This window comes from Perca fluviatilis, chromosome 2, assembly GCF_010015445.1.
Source record: "Perca fluviatilis chromosome 2, GENO_Pfluv_1.0, whole genome shotgun sequence".
In the NCBI taxonomy this organism is placed as follows: Eukaryota; Metazoa; Chordata; class Actinopteri; order Perciformes; family Percidae; genus Perca; species Perca fluviatilis.
Genome location: NC_053113.1, coordinates 33,764,265 through 33,781,745, shown reverse-complemented (window position 1 = coordinate 33,781,745; position 17,481 = coordinate 33,764,265). Strand labels below are relative to the sequence as shown.

The following is a 17,481-nucleotide window of genomic DNA, read 5'->3' as shown; positions in this document are numbered from 1 at the left end:
AGAGAAAGAACCACGCATTTATCTTGTGAATTTTTACTTTATTTATTTACTTAATTTTATATTTTCAGCCCATGATGAAATAATATTTATAAATAAGTCAATAACATTATAAAGATATTCACACAAAAAAAAAAAAAAGATAAAAAGACTGTGTTTGATGTGCTCAGTATAAGCTATATACTGTTATATTTGCCATCTTAGCTATTCCCAAACCTCATTCTTAGAAAGATTGGTTTTGTTTCATTAAATTTTTTTTTGGTGTTTTTCTTGAGAACAATATGATGAAACACTTTGGAGCAAATATATACACAGTATTAGTCCAAAACTGGAGCCAATAAATGGCAAATATCTCCACAGCAACAGTAATTTCCCAGGAGAAGCTGAGATATGCTGGGATAAAGGTGATCCAGACTGCACAGAATATCAGCATGCTGAAGGTGATGAGCTTGGCTTCATTAAAATTATCAGGTAATTTCCGAGCTAAGACAGCTAACACAAAGCAGAAGACAGCCAGTAGGCCTATGTACCCGAGCACACTCCAGAACCCAATAGCTGAGCCTAATGCACACTCCAGGATGATTCTCTTTTTGTATATGGTTAGGTTTTTCATTGGAAAAGGGGGACTAAGAACCAACCAAATAGTACATATTAAAACTTGAATAAACGTGAAAGACACAACAGTCATTCTTTGCTGTGGAGGACCAAACCATTTCATGACATTACTACCTGGCAGTGTAGCTTTGAAGGCCATTAACACTACTATTGTTTTTCCAAGAACACAAGACATACAGAGGACGAAGGTGATCCCAAACGCTGTGTGGCGCAGCATGCAGGACCACTCAGAGGGTGCTCCAATGAAAGTTAATGAGCATAAGAAACATAGAGTCAGGGAGAAGAGCAGCAGGAAGCTCAGCTCAGAGTTGTTGGCCCTGACAATCGGGGATGTCCTGTTACGATAGAACACAGCCGCTGTTATGATGGCCAGACTGGCGCCACCAACTGAGAATGCAGCCAGGATGATTCCTAGGACCTCGTTGTAGGAAAGAAACTCTACAGGTTTGGGGAGACAAGTGTCTCTTTCTGCATTAGGCCAGAACTCATTGGGGCAAGGAAAACAATCAGGGGAATCTGAAAAAAAAAAAAAAAAAAATGTAGCCTAAATTTGATTTTGTACAGTACATCGGCTATGGATTAGGAGAACAACAAATACCTGTAACATTGCTAATCTCTCCCTCGGGACACGGTATGCAATCGTAACAGCAGATGGGTTTTCCTTTCTGCAGCACTTTACGAGTTCCTGGAGAACAGCTGTTAGTGCACACTGACACAGGAACCTGGCATGTACAGTAGAGAGAAACAAACTCATACATGTTCATGTGTGCTCTTAAACTCTGAGGATTAAAAGATAAGTTCACATTTTTTCCAAGTCTGTCTTAAATCATTACACATATGTCATTAAGTGTAATGGTCATTGTAACCAAACTGTAACCCCTTCTAAAGCCATGCCAATGTAATTACTGGGGGACAAAATCGAACTGAAGCTCATATAAGGCTTCAGCAGTCTGAAGTGGACAAATCAAGTGAATATCTTCCAAAGTTACAATCTTTTAGATACTCTGTTTTTAAAGAAAATATAAAGTGGGACTCTCAAAATACTGTTACTTTGGAATTTCTTTACAGCCAATATGGACTTTACAAACATGGACTAAAAGCACCTATCGTTCAAGATCGCCAAATTTTTGTATGTAAAATTATTGCTTTTATGCTCTTTACTTGTGTGCCACCATTAACCCAGGTGAGGTTCCTGTTGGTACGGAACTTCTGGCCCACCGGCAGTGATGCATCGTAGTGTCCTACTGTCACTATCTCAATGCTGCCACTTTCTCTTTTTTGCCAGTTAACCAGCTCATATCTTGCCACAGGATCCCCGTTGGCATCAAATGACACATCATAACCATGTTGGGAAAAATTTACTTTCTTCAGCTGAGTAAGAACCTGTCAAGATGAGATAAAGGAAAACAGTGAGGGAGAGCAATTAAATAATGTTAAATAAAATGAATACCTCATTTCTGAGAAGGTGCATTACGGCAAAAAAAGGGATCAGTGTTTTTCCTTATATTCAACTGACCTCTTTGGATTCTATCCTGGTGAATTTGTCACACTGAGTTGTAGAATTTGTTTTCTGACACACTGCGTTATGAATAGCATGAGCTATTGCATAAACAGCCTTGTATACCATGCTAGTGATCCGGATCTGAGATATGTCAGTGTACGGGATCTGGAGCGTCTTTATGTCTTCAGTTCCATCACATAATCTCTTATCTGTAGCTGCACCTGAAACACACAGAGACAGCATTATCATTATTTCTTGTGTTTATTATTATTATTATTATTATTATTATTATTATTATTATTATTATTATTATCATTATTTAATTTTTGATTTTCTTAACCTGCCAAACATGGCTTGCAGAAACTAATATATCTATATTGTTGTAATTTATTTATTAAAATGCTAATTTCACATTACATTTCAAAGCATTGTTTTGCAGACATTTCTTTTCTATTTATTTATTTATTTTTATAGTTGCTGTTTCAGTTTGTAAGGCCTATTTGTTTTAAGTATATATACTAGCTCGCATTAACACAAATCAGCCACAAGACAATTGGTCACAATAGTAAAAGGCATTCACTATCTACATCTTTCGCTTTGATGAACTACCTCTTTTTTAATGTGTTAAACTAAATTATTTCAAATAATTCTCATGTTACAGTAACAGCCAGAAACCTTAACTGATACACATTAGTAAATACAATTTTTAATCTTTATTGAGCTCAGTGGCCTGGAGACTGTCTATACACAACTTTCTCACTTTTTCCCAGCCTGCAGTTGAATGTTTCCTCCCAGAACTCAGTAAGCACTGGAGAGGCAGCCACTTTAGAAGGAGAGAGATCCAGCAAGAAGTCTCTCAGACCTGGGATGACAGATCGCTCAATGCCAAATCCGATGGTTCCAGCACAGAAGCTGAACCTCAACATGTCTGTGTTTGTTACCCAGGCTTCACTGCCTATCCACTGGCGAGGTGGGGAAGGCTCAAGCAGCAGCTCCTCCAGCAGAAGCCTCAGGTCTCCAGCGGCTGCAAATGCCACAACAACCGTAGATGTCGACCTGGAGAGAAATTAAAGTGCATTGCATTAGGCCTATATCAGTAAAAATATTAAATTAGTGTTTTTATATATGTATCAAGATAGTTCATACAAACATTATATATACTTTAGTATTTGGTCTCACTGATAACATTATCAGTAATACATTTGAGAAAGTAACGTTATGAAAAAAGGATACATTTCTGAATTTTCACTAATATAATAAAACAATCTTCCATCTTATATTTGCCTAAACAATGTTGTGCTTTAGTGTGCAGAAGGTCAGTGTTAACACAGGGAACATCAAACCTGCGGATAACGTCAGCTACTCTCTGGAACCTGCTACGTGGTTGGGTCCGAGACAAAGATTCAGAGTATTCCACACAGATCCCCTCTTTGCGTGCTGCGTCCAGGAAAGACGCCATACCATTATTGCCATAGTCCGAATCTGACCGGACAGCACCTATCCAATTCCAGCCAAAGTGTTTTACCAGCTTGGCCAGCGCGTCAGCCTGGAACTGATCACTAGGGACAGTTCTGAAGAAACTCGGGTACTGCTGCTTATCGGACAGACATGCACAAGTGGAAAAGTGGCTCACCTAAAGGAAAACAAAAGTGTAATTATTAACCGGGAAAGGCAAATAAAATCAGCACTGGTCTAAATTACAAAAGGTTTCCCAGAAATCCAAAATATTTACTTGAGGGATGTTAAAGGGCCCGATGATGCGCGACAGGCTGATGGATAGCGAGGACCCATTCTCACCAACGACAGCCTTCACCATACCAGATTGTGAGCAATTGTCGCCGGTGTAAAACACCGGGTCCAGGCTATTTGAAAGCTGGAATGCCACATGCACCGCCACGGGCACCGAGGCGCACGAGTCGTAGATCTGATAACCGAGTTTGATTCCCGGCAGCAGCTCCGTGCTGTTGTTTATCTCCTCGATGGCGAAGATCATTGCACGTGAGGAGTGCAGTTCACGGGTGTTAATGCTGAACACAGACACTCATGTCACTGTTTGAATTTTAGCCTACAATTCACAATTTTTACAAACATACATAATATGGATGAGGTGAAATTATAAAACACAGGATTAGATATCAGTCCAACATTCAAAACACACAGTCAAGTAAATCTAAAGTATTACTTTTTTTCCGGTAGATATGTACAAATCCGTTGTTAAACACATATTGTCAATTAAGAAATTATATTATTATTATTATATTTATTTTTCAGATATATTATTCTCTACTATTTTCTGAATAGAACACCGGCAATTTACATAACACCAATAAAGGTGTATCTTATCTTATATTATGTTATATGGCCAAATACTGAATTGGAATTTAATTAACTTTTTAAAAGTTTTTATTACCACACAAAACCTTTCCAATACCATTGTAAGCACATCATATCAAAACATATATTTCGCACACAGTCTAACATCTTCTTATCCCCCACTTCTCCCTCTTACTAACCTTCCTGTGCATCTTAGTGGCTCAGGCATGGCGGTATGGTTATGCTTCACTGTTTGAATGTAGAAGTGTATAGAGAAAACACCCCCAACAATGTAGTCACCATCCACTGAGAACACAGGCAGACAAGTGGCACTCTGGAGCTTACATTTCACAGATGAAGTCTGAGTGCTGACCCCAGCTCCAGTCCTATCCTCTGTAAGCCCAGCCCTTTGTTTAACATCATCCTCAGAACTATTCAAAACAAGAGCTGAGTTCAATTCACACAAACCCAGAGACAGGATCAGACCAATACAGAGAGCAGAGATCTCCATCCCTCAACTATCTGGATGTGGGCCTACTGCATGTATTTTATAGATGTTCTGACAAAGCTTCCCTCCTTCTATTGTACGTCAGTTTACTGTACATCAGAGAGAGGATGGCCTTCTCCAGTGGTGTTTGGTTAAGTCATGTCTAATTCTTTTCTGTAGGCTGCATGTACATTATAATTCTGCATTTAAACTACAGTGGGTGGAATACAAAAAAAAGGCAGATTTTGAGACCTCTTCCTGCAGCACTCCCTCTCGCCTCTCTGTTGCACAGACAATGCATCTGCAGAACAGCCAATATGAATGCTCTGTCTTTCTAAAATGACCTGTGATTGACCAAAGTTTCCCCTCATGGCTAGATTTTCTAAAGCCTTAAAACAGAGCCATGATATCTTCCTAATTTTGTCCTACCCTTAAATCATTTTTGCTTTTTGTATCTGGTTTTATAGTTAAACCTAACAAATGCACACCTTTAATGGGTTGTGTGGTTTGACCCCATATTAAATAATGTGTATATGGGAATTTTATTGAAATAGAAATCATTTTATGAAAGAGAAAGAACCACGCATTTATCTTGTGAATTTTTACTTTATTTATTTACTTAATTTTATATTTTCAGCCCATGATGAAATAATATTTATAAATAAGTCAATAACATTATAAAGATATTCACACAAAAAAACAAGATAAAGACTGTGGTGGATGTGCTCAGTATAAGCTATATACTGTATGTTGCCATCTTAGCTATTCCCAAACCTCAGATGTCTTAGGATTGGTTTTTGTTCATTAAATGTTTCTTGGTGTTTTTCTCGGGCTTAAACAATATGATGAAACACTTTGGAGCAAATATACACAGTATTAGTCCAAAACTGGAGGCCAGAATGGCAAATATCTCCACAGCAACAGTAAATTTTCCAGGAGAGCTGAGATATGCTGGGATAAAGGTGATCCAGACTGCACAGAATATCAGCATGCTGAAGGTGATGAGCTTGGCTTCATTAAAATTATCAGGTAATTTCCGAGCTAGGACAGCTAACACAAAGCAAAAGACAGCCAGTAGGCCTATGTACCCGAGCACACTCCAGAACCCAATATCTGAGCCTAATGCACACTCCAGGATGATTCTCTTTTTGTATATGGTTAGGTTTTTCATTGGAAAAGGGGGACTAAGAACCAACCAAATAGTACATATTAAAACTTGAATAAACGTGAAAGACACAACAGTCATTCTTTGCTGTGGAGGACCAAACCATTTCATGACATTACTACCTGGGAGTGTAGCTTTGAAGGCCATTAACACTACTATTGTTTTTCCAAGAACACAAGACATACAGAGGACGAAGGTGATCCCAAACGCTGTGTGGCGCAGCATGCAGGACCACTCAGAGGGTGCTCCAATGAAAGTTAATGAACATAAGAAACATAGAGTCAGGGAGAAGAGCAGCAGGAAGCTCAGCTCAGAGTTGTTGGCCCTGACAATCGGGGATGTCCTGTTACGATAGAACACAGCCGCTGTTATAATGGCCAGACTGGCGCCACCAACTGAGAATGCAGCCAGGATGATTCCTAGGACCTCGTTGTAGGAAAGAAACTCTACAGGTTTGGGGAGACAAGTGTCTCTTTCTGCATTAGGCCAGAACTCATTGGGGCAAGGAAAACACACATCAGGGGAATCTGAAAAAAAAAAAAAAAAAATGTAGCCTAAATTTGATTTTGTACAGTACATCGGCTATGGATTAGGAGAACAACAAATACCTGTAACATTGCTAATCTCCCCCTCGGGACACGGTATGCAATCGTAACAGCAGATGGGTTTTCCTTTCTGCAGCACTTTACGAGTTCCTGGAGAACAGCTGTTAGTGCACACTGACACAGGAACCTGGCATGTACAGTAGAGAGAAACAAACTCATACATGTTCATGTGTGCTCTTAAACTCTGAGGATTAAAAGATAGGTTCACATTTTTTCCAAGTCTGTCTTAAATCATTACACATATGTCAAAAAGTGTAATGGTCATTGTAACCAAACTGTAACCCCTTCTAAAGCCATGCCAATGTAATTACTGGGGGACAAAATCGAACTGAAGCTCATATAAGGCTTCAGCAGTCTGAAGTGGACAAATGAAGTGAATATCTTCCAAAGTTACAATCTTTTAGATACTCTGTTTTTAAAGAAAATATAAAGTGGGACTCTCAAAATACTGTTACTTTGGAATTTCTTTACAGCCAATATGGACTTTACAAACATGGACTAAAAGCACCTATCGTTCAAGATCGCCAAATTTTTGTATGTAAAATTATTGCTTTTATGCTCTTTACTTGTGTGCCACCATTAACCCAGGTGAGGTTCCTGTTGGTACGGAACTTCTGGCCCACCGGCAGTGATGCATCGTAGTGTCCTACTGTCACTATCTCAATGTTGCCACTTTCTCTTTTTTGCCAGTTAACCAGCTCATATCTTGCCACAGGATCCCCGTTGGCATCAAATGACACATCATAACCATGTTGGGAAAAATTTACTTTCTTCAGCTGAGTAAGAACCTGTCAAGATGAGATAAAGGAAAACAGTGAGGGAGAGCAATTAAATAATGTTAAATAAAATGAATACCTCATTTCTGAGAAGGTGCATTACGGCAAAAAAAGGGATCAGTGTTTTTCCTTATATTCAACTGACCTCTTTGGATTCTATCCTGGTGAATTTGTCACACTGAGTTGTAGAATTTGTTTTCTGACACACTGCGTTATGAATAGCATGAGCTATTGCATAAACAGCCTTGTATACCATGCTAGTGATCCGGATCTGAGATATGTCGGTTATCGGGATCTGGAGGTCTTTATGTCTTCAGTTCCATCACATAATCTCTTATCTGTAGCTGCACCTGAAACACACAGAGACAGCATTATCATTATTTCTTGTGTTTATTATTATTATTATTATTATTATTATTATTATTATTATTATTATCATTATTTAATTTTTGATTTTCTTAACCTGCCAAACATGGCTTGCAGAAACTAATATATCTATATTGTTGTAATTTATTTATTAAAATGCTAATTTCACATTACATTTCAAAGCATTGTTTTGCAGACATTTCTTTTTCTATTTATTTATTTATTTTTATAGTTGCTGTTTCAGTTTGTAAGGCCTATTTGTTTTAAGTATATATACTAGCTCGCATTAACACAAATCAGCCACAAGACAATTGGTCACAATAGTAAAAGGCATTCACTATCTACATCTTTCGCTTTGATGAACTACCTCTTTTTTAATGTGTTAAACTAAATTATTTCAAATAATTCTCATGTTACAGTAACAGCCAGAAACCTTAACTGATACACATTAGTAAATACAATTTTTAATCTTTATTGAGCTCAGTGGCCTGGAGACTGTCTATACACAACTTTCTCACTTTTTCCCAGCCTGCAGTTGAATGTTTCCTCCCAGAACTCAGTAAGCACTGGAGAGGCAGCCACTTTAGAGGGAGAGAGATCCAGCAAGAAGTCTCTCAGACCTGGGATGACAGATCGCTCAATGCCAAATCCGATGGTTCCAGCACAGAAGCTGAACCTCAACATGTCTGTGTTTGTTACCCAGGCTTCACTGCCTATCCACTGGCGAGGTGGGGAAGGCTCAAGCAGCAGCTCCTCCAGCAGAAGCCTCAGGTCTCCAGCGGCTGCAAATGCCACAACAACCGTAGATGTCGACCTGGAGAGAAATTAAAGTGCATTGCATTAGGCCTATATCAGTAAAAATATTAAATTAGTGTTTTTATATATGTATCAAGATAGTTCATACAAACATTATATATACTTTAGTATTTGGTCTCACTGATAACATTATCAGTAATACATTTGAGAAAGTAACGTTATGAAAAAAAGGATACATTTCTGAATTTTCACTAATATAATAAAACAATCTTCCATCTTATATTTGCCTAAACAATGTTGTGCTTTAGTGTGCAGAAGGTCAGTGTTAACACAGGGAACATCAAACCTGCGGATAACGTCAGCTACTCTCTGGAACCTGCTACGTGGTTGGGTCCGAGACAAAGATTCAGAGTATTCCACACAGATCCCCTCTTTGCGTGCTGCGTCCAGGAAAGACGCCATACCATTATTGCCATAGTCCGAATCTGACCGGACAGCACCTATCCAATTCCAGCCAAAGTGTTTTACCAGCTTGGCCAGCGCGTCAGCCTGGAACTGATCACTAGGGACGGTTCTGAAGAAACTCGGGTACTGCTGCTTATCGGACAGACATGCACAAGTGGAAAAGTGGCTCACCTAAAGGAAAACAAAAGTGTAATTATTAACCGGGAAAGGCAAATAAAATCAGCACTGGTCTAAATTACAAAAGGTTTCCCAGAAATCCAAAATATTTACTTGAGGGATGTTAAAGGGCCCGATGATGCGCGACAGGCTGATGGATAGCGAGGACCCATTCTCACCAACGACAGCCTTCACCATACCAGATTGTGAGCAATTGTCGCCGGTGTAAAACACCGGGTCCAGGCTATTTGAAAGCTGGAATGCCACATGCACCGCCACGGGCACCGAGCCGCACGAGTCGTAGATCTGATAACCGAGTTTGATTCCCGGCAGCAGCTCCGTGCTGTTGTTTATCTCCTCGATGGCGAAGATCATTGCACGTGAGGAGTGCAGTTCACGGGTGTTAATGCTGAACACAGACACTCATGTCACTGTTTGAATTTTAGCCTACAATTCACAATTTTTACAAACATACATAATATGGATGAGGTGAAATTATAAAACACAGGATTAGATATCAGTCCAACATTCAAAACACACAGTCAAGTAAATCTAAAGTATTACTTTTTTCCCGGTAGATATGTACAAATCCGTTGTTAAACACATATTGTCAATTAAGAAATTATATTATTATTATTATATTTATTTTTCAGATATATTATTCTCTACTATTTTCTGAATAGAACACCGGCAATTTACATAACACCAATAAAGGTGTATCTTATCTTATATTATGTTATATGGCCAAATACTGAATTGGAATTTAATTAACTTTTTAAAGTTTTTATTACCACACAAAACCTTTCCAATACCATTGTAAGCACATCATATCAAAACATATATTTCGCCACACAGTCTAACATCTTCTTATCCCCCACTTCTCCCTCTTACTAACCTTCCTGTGCATCTTAGTGGCTCAGGCATGGCGGTGTAGTTATGCTTCACTGTTTGAATGTAGAAGTGTATAGAGAAAACACCCCCAATAATGTAGTCACCATCCACTGAGAACACAGGCAGACGAGTGGCACTCTGGAGCTTACATTTCACAGATGAAGTCTGAGTGCTGACCCCAGCTCCAGTCCTATCCTCTGTAAGCCCAGCCCTTTGTTTAACATCATCCTCAGAACTATTCAAAACAAGAGCTGAGTTCAATTCACACAAACCCAGAGACAGGATCAGACCAATACAGAGAGCAGAGATCTCCATCCCTCAACTATCTGGATGTGGGCCTACTGCATGTATTTTATAGATGTTCTGACAAAGCTTCCCTCCTTCTATTGTACGTCAGTTTACTGTACATCAGAGAGAGGATGGCCTTCTCCAGTGGTGTTTGGTTAAGTCATGTCTAATTCTTTTCTGTAGGCTGCATGTACATTATAATCTGCATTTAAACTACAGTGGGTGGAATACAAAAAAAAGGCAGATTTTGAGACCTCTTCCTGCAGCACTCCCTCTCGCCTCTCTGTTGCACAGACAATGCATCTGCAGAACAGCCAATATGAATGCTCTGTCTTTCTAAAATGACCTGTGATTGACCAAAGTTTCCCCTCATGGCTAGATTTTCTAAAGCCTTAAAACAGAGCCATGATATCTTCCTAATTTTGTCCTACCCTTAAATCATTTTTGCTTTTTGTATCTGGTTTTATAGTTAAACCTAACAAATGCACACCTTTAATGGGTTGTGTGGTTTGACCCCATATTAAATAATGTGTATATGGGAATTTTATTGAAATAGAAATCATTTTATGAAAGAGAAAGAACCACGCATTTATCTTGTGAATTTTTACTTTATTTATTTACTTAATTTTATATTTTCAGCCCATGATGAAATAATATTTATAAATAAGTCAATAACATTATAAAGATATTCACACAAAAAACAAGATAAAGACTGTGGTGGATGTGCTCAGTATAAGCTATATACTGTATGTTGCCATCTTAGCTATTCCCAAACCTCAGATGTCTTAGGATTGGTTTTTGTTCATTAAATGTTTCTTGGTGTTTTTCTCGGGCTTAAACAATATGATGAAACACTTTGGAGCAAATATACACAGTATTAGTCCAAAACTGGAGGCCAGAATGGCAAATATCTCCACAGCAACAGTAAATTTTCCAGGAGAGCTGAGATATGCTGGGATAAAGGTGATCCAGACTGCACAGAATATCAGCATGCTGAAGGTGATGAGCTTGGCTTCATTAAAATTATCAGGTAATTTCCGAGCTAGGACAGCTAACACAAAGCAAAAGACAGCCAGTAGGCCTATGTACCCGAGCACACTCCAGAACCCAATATCTGAGCCTAATGCACACTCCAGGATGATTCTCTTTTTGTATATGGTTAGGTTTTTCATTGGAAAAGGGGGACTAAGAACCAACCAAATAGTACATATTAAAACTTGAATAAACGTGAAAGACACAACAGTCATTCTTTGCTGTGGAGGACCAAACCATTTCATGACATTACTACCTGGGAGTGTAGCTTTGAAGGCCATTAACACTACTATTGTTTTTCCAAGAACACAAGACATACAGAGGACGAAGGTGATCCCAAACGCTGTGTGGCGCAGCATGCAGGACCACTCAGAGGGTGCTCCAATGAAAGTTAATGAACATAAGAAACATAGAGTCAGGGAGAGAAGAGCAGCAGGAAGCTCAGCTCAGAGTTGTTGGCCCTGACAATCGGGGATGTCCTGTTACGATAGAACACAGCCGCTGTTATAATGGCCAGACTGGCGCCACCAACTGAGAATGCAGCCAGGATGATTCCTAGGACCTCGTTGTAGGAAAGAAACTCTACAGGTTTGGGGAGACAAGTGTCTCTTTCTGCATTAGGCCAGAACTCATTGGGGCAAGGAAAACAATCAGGGGAATCTGAAAAAAAAAAAAAAAAAAAATGTAGCCTAAATTTGATTTTGTACAGTACATCGGCTATGGATTAGGAGAACAACAAATACCTGTAACATTGCTAATCTCTCCCTCGGGACACGGTATGCAATCGTAACAGCAGATGGGTTTTCCTTTCTGCAGCACTTTACGAGTTCCTGGAGAACAGCTGTTAGTGCACACTGACACAGGAACCTGGCATGTACAGTAGAGAGAAACAAACTCATACATGTTCATGTGTGCTCTTAAACTCTGAGGATTAAAAGATAGGTTCACATTTTTTCCAAGTCTGTCTTAAATCATTACACATATGTCAAAAAGTGTAATGGTCATTGTAACCAAACTGTAACCCCTTCTAAAGCCATGCCAATGTAATTACTGGGGGACAAAATCGAACTGAAGCTCATATAAGGCTTCAGCAGTCTGAAGTGGACAAATGAAGTGAATATCTTCCAAAGTTACAATCTTTTAGATACTCTGTTTTTAAAGAAAATATAAAGTGGGACTCTCAAAATACTGTTACTTTGGAATTTCTTTACAGCCAATATGGACTTTACAAACATGGACTAAAAGCACCTATCGTTCAAGATCGCCAAATTTTTGTATGTAAAATTATTGCTTTTATGCTCTTTACTTGTGTGCCACCATTAACCCAGGTGAGGTTCCTGTTGGTACGGAACTTCTGGCCCACCGGCAGTGATGCATCGTAGTGTCCTACTGTCACTATCTCAATGTTGCCACTTTCTCTTTTTTGCCAGTTAACCAGCTCATATCTTGCCACAGGATCCCCGTTGGCATCAAATGACACATCATAACCATGTTGGGAAAAATTTACTTTCTTCAGCTGAGTAAGAACCTGTCAAGATGAGATAAAGGAAAACAGTGAGGGAGAGCAATTAAATAATGTTAAATAAAATGAATACCTCATTTCTGAGAAGGTGCATTACGGCAAAAAAAGGGATCAGTGTTTTTCCTTATATTCAACTGACCTCATTGGATTCTATCCTGGTGAATTTGTCACACTGAGTTGTAGAATTTGTTTTCTGACACACTGCGTTATGAATAGCATGAGCTATTGCATAAACAGCCTTGTATACCATGCTAGTGATCCGGATCTGAGATATGTCAGTGTACGGGATCTGGAGCGTCTTTATGTCTTCAGTTCCATCACATAATCTCTTATCTGTAGCTGCACCTGAAACACACAGAGACAGCATTATCATTATTTCTTGTGTTTATTATTATTATTATTATTATTATTATTATTATTATTATTATCATTATTTAATTTTTGATTTTCTTAACCTGCCAAACATGGCTTGCAGAAACTAATATATCTATATTGTTGTAATTTATTTATTAAAATGCTAATTTCACATTACATTTCAAAGCATTGTTTTGCAGACATTTCTTTTTCTATTTATTTATTTATTTTTATAGTTGCTGTTTCAGTTTGTAAGGCCTATTTGTTTTAAGTATATATACTAGCTCGCATTAACACAAATCAGCCACAAGACAATTGGTCACAATAGTAAAAGGCATTCACTATCTACATCTTTCGCTTTGATGAACTACCTCTTTTTTAATGTGTTAAACTAAATTATTTCAAATAATTCTCATGTTACAGTAACAGCCAGAAACCTTAACTGATACACATTAGTAAATACAATTTTTAATCTTTATTGAGCTCAGTGGCCTGGAGAGACTGTCTATACACAACTTTCTCACTTTTTCCCAGCCTGCAGTTGAATGTTTCCTCCCAGAACTCAGTAAGCACTGGAGAGGCAGCCACTTTAGAGGGAGAGAGATCCAGCAAGAAGTCTCTCAGACCTGGGATGACAGATCGCTCAATGCCAAATCCGATGGTTCCAGCACAGAAGCTGAACCTCAACATGTCTGTGTTTGTTACCCAGGCTTCACTGCCTATCCACTGGCGAGGTGGGGAAGGCTCAAGCAGCAGCTCCTCCAGCAGAAGCCTCAGGTCTCCAGCGGCTGCAAATGCCACAACAACCGTAGATGTCGACCTGGAGAGAAATTAAAGTGCATTGCATTAGGCCTATATCAGTAAAAATATTAAATTAGTGTTTTTATATATGTATCAAGATAGTTCATACAAACATTATATATACTTTAGTATTTGGTCTCACTGATAACATTATCAGTAATACATTTGAGAAAGTAACGTTATGAAAAAAAGGATACATTTCTGAATTTTCACTAATATAATAAAACAATCTTCCATCTTATATTTGCCTAAACAATGTTGTGCTTTAGTGTGCAGAAGGTCAGTGTCAACAAAGGGAACATCAAACCTGCGGATAACGTCAGCTACTCTCTGGAACCTGCTACGTGGTTGGGTCCGAGACAAAGATTCAGAGTATTCCACACAGATCCCCTCTTTGCGTGCTGCGTCCAGGAAAGACGCCATACCATTATTGCCATAGTCCGAATCTGACCGGACAGCACCTATCCAATTCCAGCCAAAGTGTTTTACCAGCTTGGCCAGCGCGTCAGCCTGGAACTGATCACTAGGGACGGTTCTGAAGAAACTCGGGTACTGCTGCTTATCGGACAGGCATGCACAAGTGGAAAAGTGGCTCACCTAAAGGAAAACAAAAGTGTAATTATTAACCGGGAAAGGCAAATAAAATCAGCACTGGTCTAAATTACAAAAGGTTTCCCAGAAATCCAAAATATTTACTTGAGGGATGTTAAAGGGCCCGATGATGCGCGACAGGCTGATGGATAGCGAGGACCCATTCTCACCAACGACAGCCTTCACCATACCAGATTGTGAGCAATTGTCGCCGGTGTAAAACGCCGGGTCCAGGCTATTTGAAAGCTGGAATGCCACATGCACCGCCACGGGCACCGAGGCGCACGAGTCGTAGATCTGATAACCGAGTTTGATTCCCCGGCAGCAGCTGCGTGCTGTTGTTTATCTCCTCGATGGCGAAGATCATTGCAGTCGGAGGAGTGCAGTTCACGGGTGTTAATGCTGAACACAGACACTCATGTCACTGTTTGAATTTTAGCCTACAATTCACAATTTTTACAAACATACATAATATGGATGAGGTGAAATTATAAAACACAGGATTAGATATCAGTCCAACATTCAAAACACACAGTCAAGTAAATCTAAAGTATTACTTTTTTTCCGGTAGATATGTACAAATCCGTTGTTAAACACATATTGTCAATTAAGAAATTATATTATTATTATTATTATTATATTTATTTTTCAGATATATTATTCTCTACTATTTTCTGAATAGAACACCGGCAATTTACATAACACCAATAAAGGTGTATCTTATCTTATATTATGTTATATGGCCAAATACTGAATTGGAATTTAATTAACTTTTTAAAGTTTTTATTACCACACAAAACCTTTCCAATACCATTGTAAGCACATCATATCAAAACATATATTTCGCCACACAGTCTAACATCTTCTTATCCCCCACTTCTCCCTCTTACTAACCTTCCTGTGCATCTTAGTGGCTCAGGCATGGCGGTGTAGTTATGCTTCACTGTTTGAATGTAGAAGTGTATAGAGAAAACACCCCCAATAATGTAGTCACCATCCACTGAGAACACAGGGAGACGAGTGGCACTCTGGAGCTTACATTTCACAGATGAAGTCTGAGTGCTGACCCCAGCTCCAGTCCTATCCTCTGTAAGCCCAGCCCTTTGTTTAACATCATCCTCAGAACTATTCAAAACAAGAGCTGAGTTCAATTCACACAAACCCAGAGACAGGATCAGACCAATACAGAGAGCAGAGATCTCCATCCCTCAACTATCTGGATGTGGGCCTACTGCATGTATTTTATAGATGTTCAGACAAAGCTTCCCTCCTTCTACTGTACGTCAGTTTACTGTACATCAGAGAGAGGATGGCCTGTAACCATCCGTACTTGGAGCCCCGTCAGTCATGATGCTGGCCAGCTTAGACCAGTCTAGATCCAACTCTCCCATCGGTTGGCACACTTTTCCAAAAATATCCTCCCCTGTCATAGTACCTTTGAGACATTTCAGGGCTGCCAGCTCCTCTGACACTTCAAAGTTTGAGTTAACTCTGCGAAGAAAAATTACTGTCATCTAGTGCTAATGCAAAAAATTCAAATTCTTCCACTTTCTCCTGCAGCTGGGCATACACATTATCCCCCATTTCTTCAATTTGTCTGGTGATTGTACTTGCGGACAGACTCATCGCATTTAAGACGTCTTTCTTATCGGGGTACACCTCCTCCGCAACAGCATTCATAAATTTTTTGACAAACTCACCATCACTGAATGGCCTACCGCTGGTTGTAATTAGTTTAGCTACTTGAAAGCTAGCTCGAATGGAGGACTGGTTCAATTGGGTTTGGTGTAAAAACGTATTCTGCTGAGCAAATAGTCCACTTTTTAACTTTGACACTGTCTGCTCTCATTTGACCTTGCGAGCTTGCATACTTGTCTCTGTGGCAGGTTTCATAGTGTCAGCGCAGATTGTATTCTTTGAACACAGATACTGTTTCTTGACAGATGAGACAAACAGCCATTTCTTTTCATTGAAGAAAAAACGAATCACTCGTCCACTGTTGGATAAATACCCTGCATTCGGAATCAACTTTTCTCTTTCTCAACTGTTTGGCCATTTTGTTGTGTCTTTTCTTGCTGGCGCGCTTGCACCTGCCATAGGTCAGCATCTAGCTCCCTGCTTCTCAGTCACAGAACAGAAGATAGAGGTGACTATTTTGGTGGCCACAAGAGAGAAATCCTTGCATGCTCGCTCACAGATATGATTATTTTAATTTTAAAAATATGTCTCTGGCATTGTTCAGAGGACTGGTCCAAATGTGGGGTCGGGCCCACAAGTTAACAACTTAAGCTTGATGGACATGTTTTGCATCTAGCGTCATGTTTATCTCAGTAAGCTAGCAAGAGTACACCACAGACTACTTACGTGTAGCCTACTTCAAAATAAAAGCACTTGCTGTGACGGTTCGCAGTAAAACTAAATTACTGTTAAACAAATGTGTACCCTTTTCACATATCAGTTGTAAATAATGTAAATAGTGAGTTTTAATCACACTATAATTGAACATTTCCTTTAGACTGTTTTAAACTAAACAACATAAATTTATTATTCAAGTGCTTTAAACAAACATTTTACAACAATGCCGTACTTCAATACAACTGTAAGGTACTTTAAATTAAGTTTTTTCATTTTCTCCTACTTGCCTATTGTACATTTTACTTCTCTGTTTTTACAGATGTAGTTACTTTGCATATTCATATTAATTATACAAAATATTATGAATAATCTATGATGTATTAAAGTGGATAAAGAGGAGACTTTATTGATCCGGTGGTGAAATTCACAAGTTATGCAAAGTAAT

The 17,481-nt window shown here is 39.0% G+C and overlaps 1 protein-coding gene and 2 pseudogenes across 1 annotated transcript; all 3 read right to left on the bottom strand.

Annotated features, from left to right (window-relative positions):
- Positions 1-220: 220 nt before the first annotated feature.
- On the bottom strand, positions 221-4,245 carry LOC120548401 (extracellular calcium-sensing receptor-like). Its single transcript, XM_039784668.1, has 7 exons — positions 3,846-4,245; positions 3,457-3,746; positions 2,874-3,169; positions 2,129-2,334; positions 1,774-1,995; positions 1,211-1,334; positions 221-1,128 (listed from the first exon to the last, which is right to left on the bottom strand). The coding sequence occupies exons 1-7, from the start codon at positions 4,104-4,106 to the stop codon at positions 221-223; spliced, it is 2,307 nt and encodes a 768-aa protein (XP_039640602.1). The 5' UTR covers positions 4,107-4,245.
- A 1,311-nt stretch (positions 4,246-5,556) lies between these two features.
- Positions 5,557-10,283, bottom strand: LOC120572896 (annotated as a pseudogene).
- An 808-nt stretch (positions 10,284-11,091) lies between these two features.
- On the bottom strand, positions 11,092-15,061 carry LOC120545861 (annotated as a pseudogene).
- Positions 15,062-17,481: the final 2,420 nt, after the last annotated feature.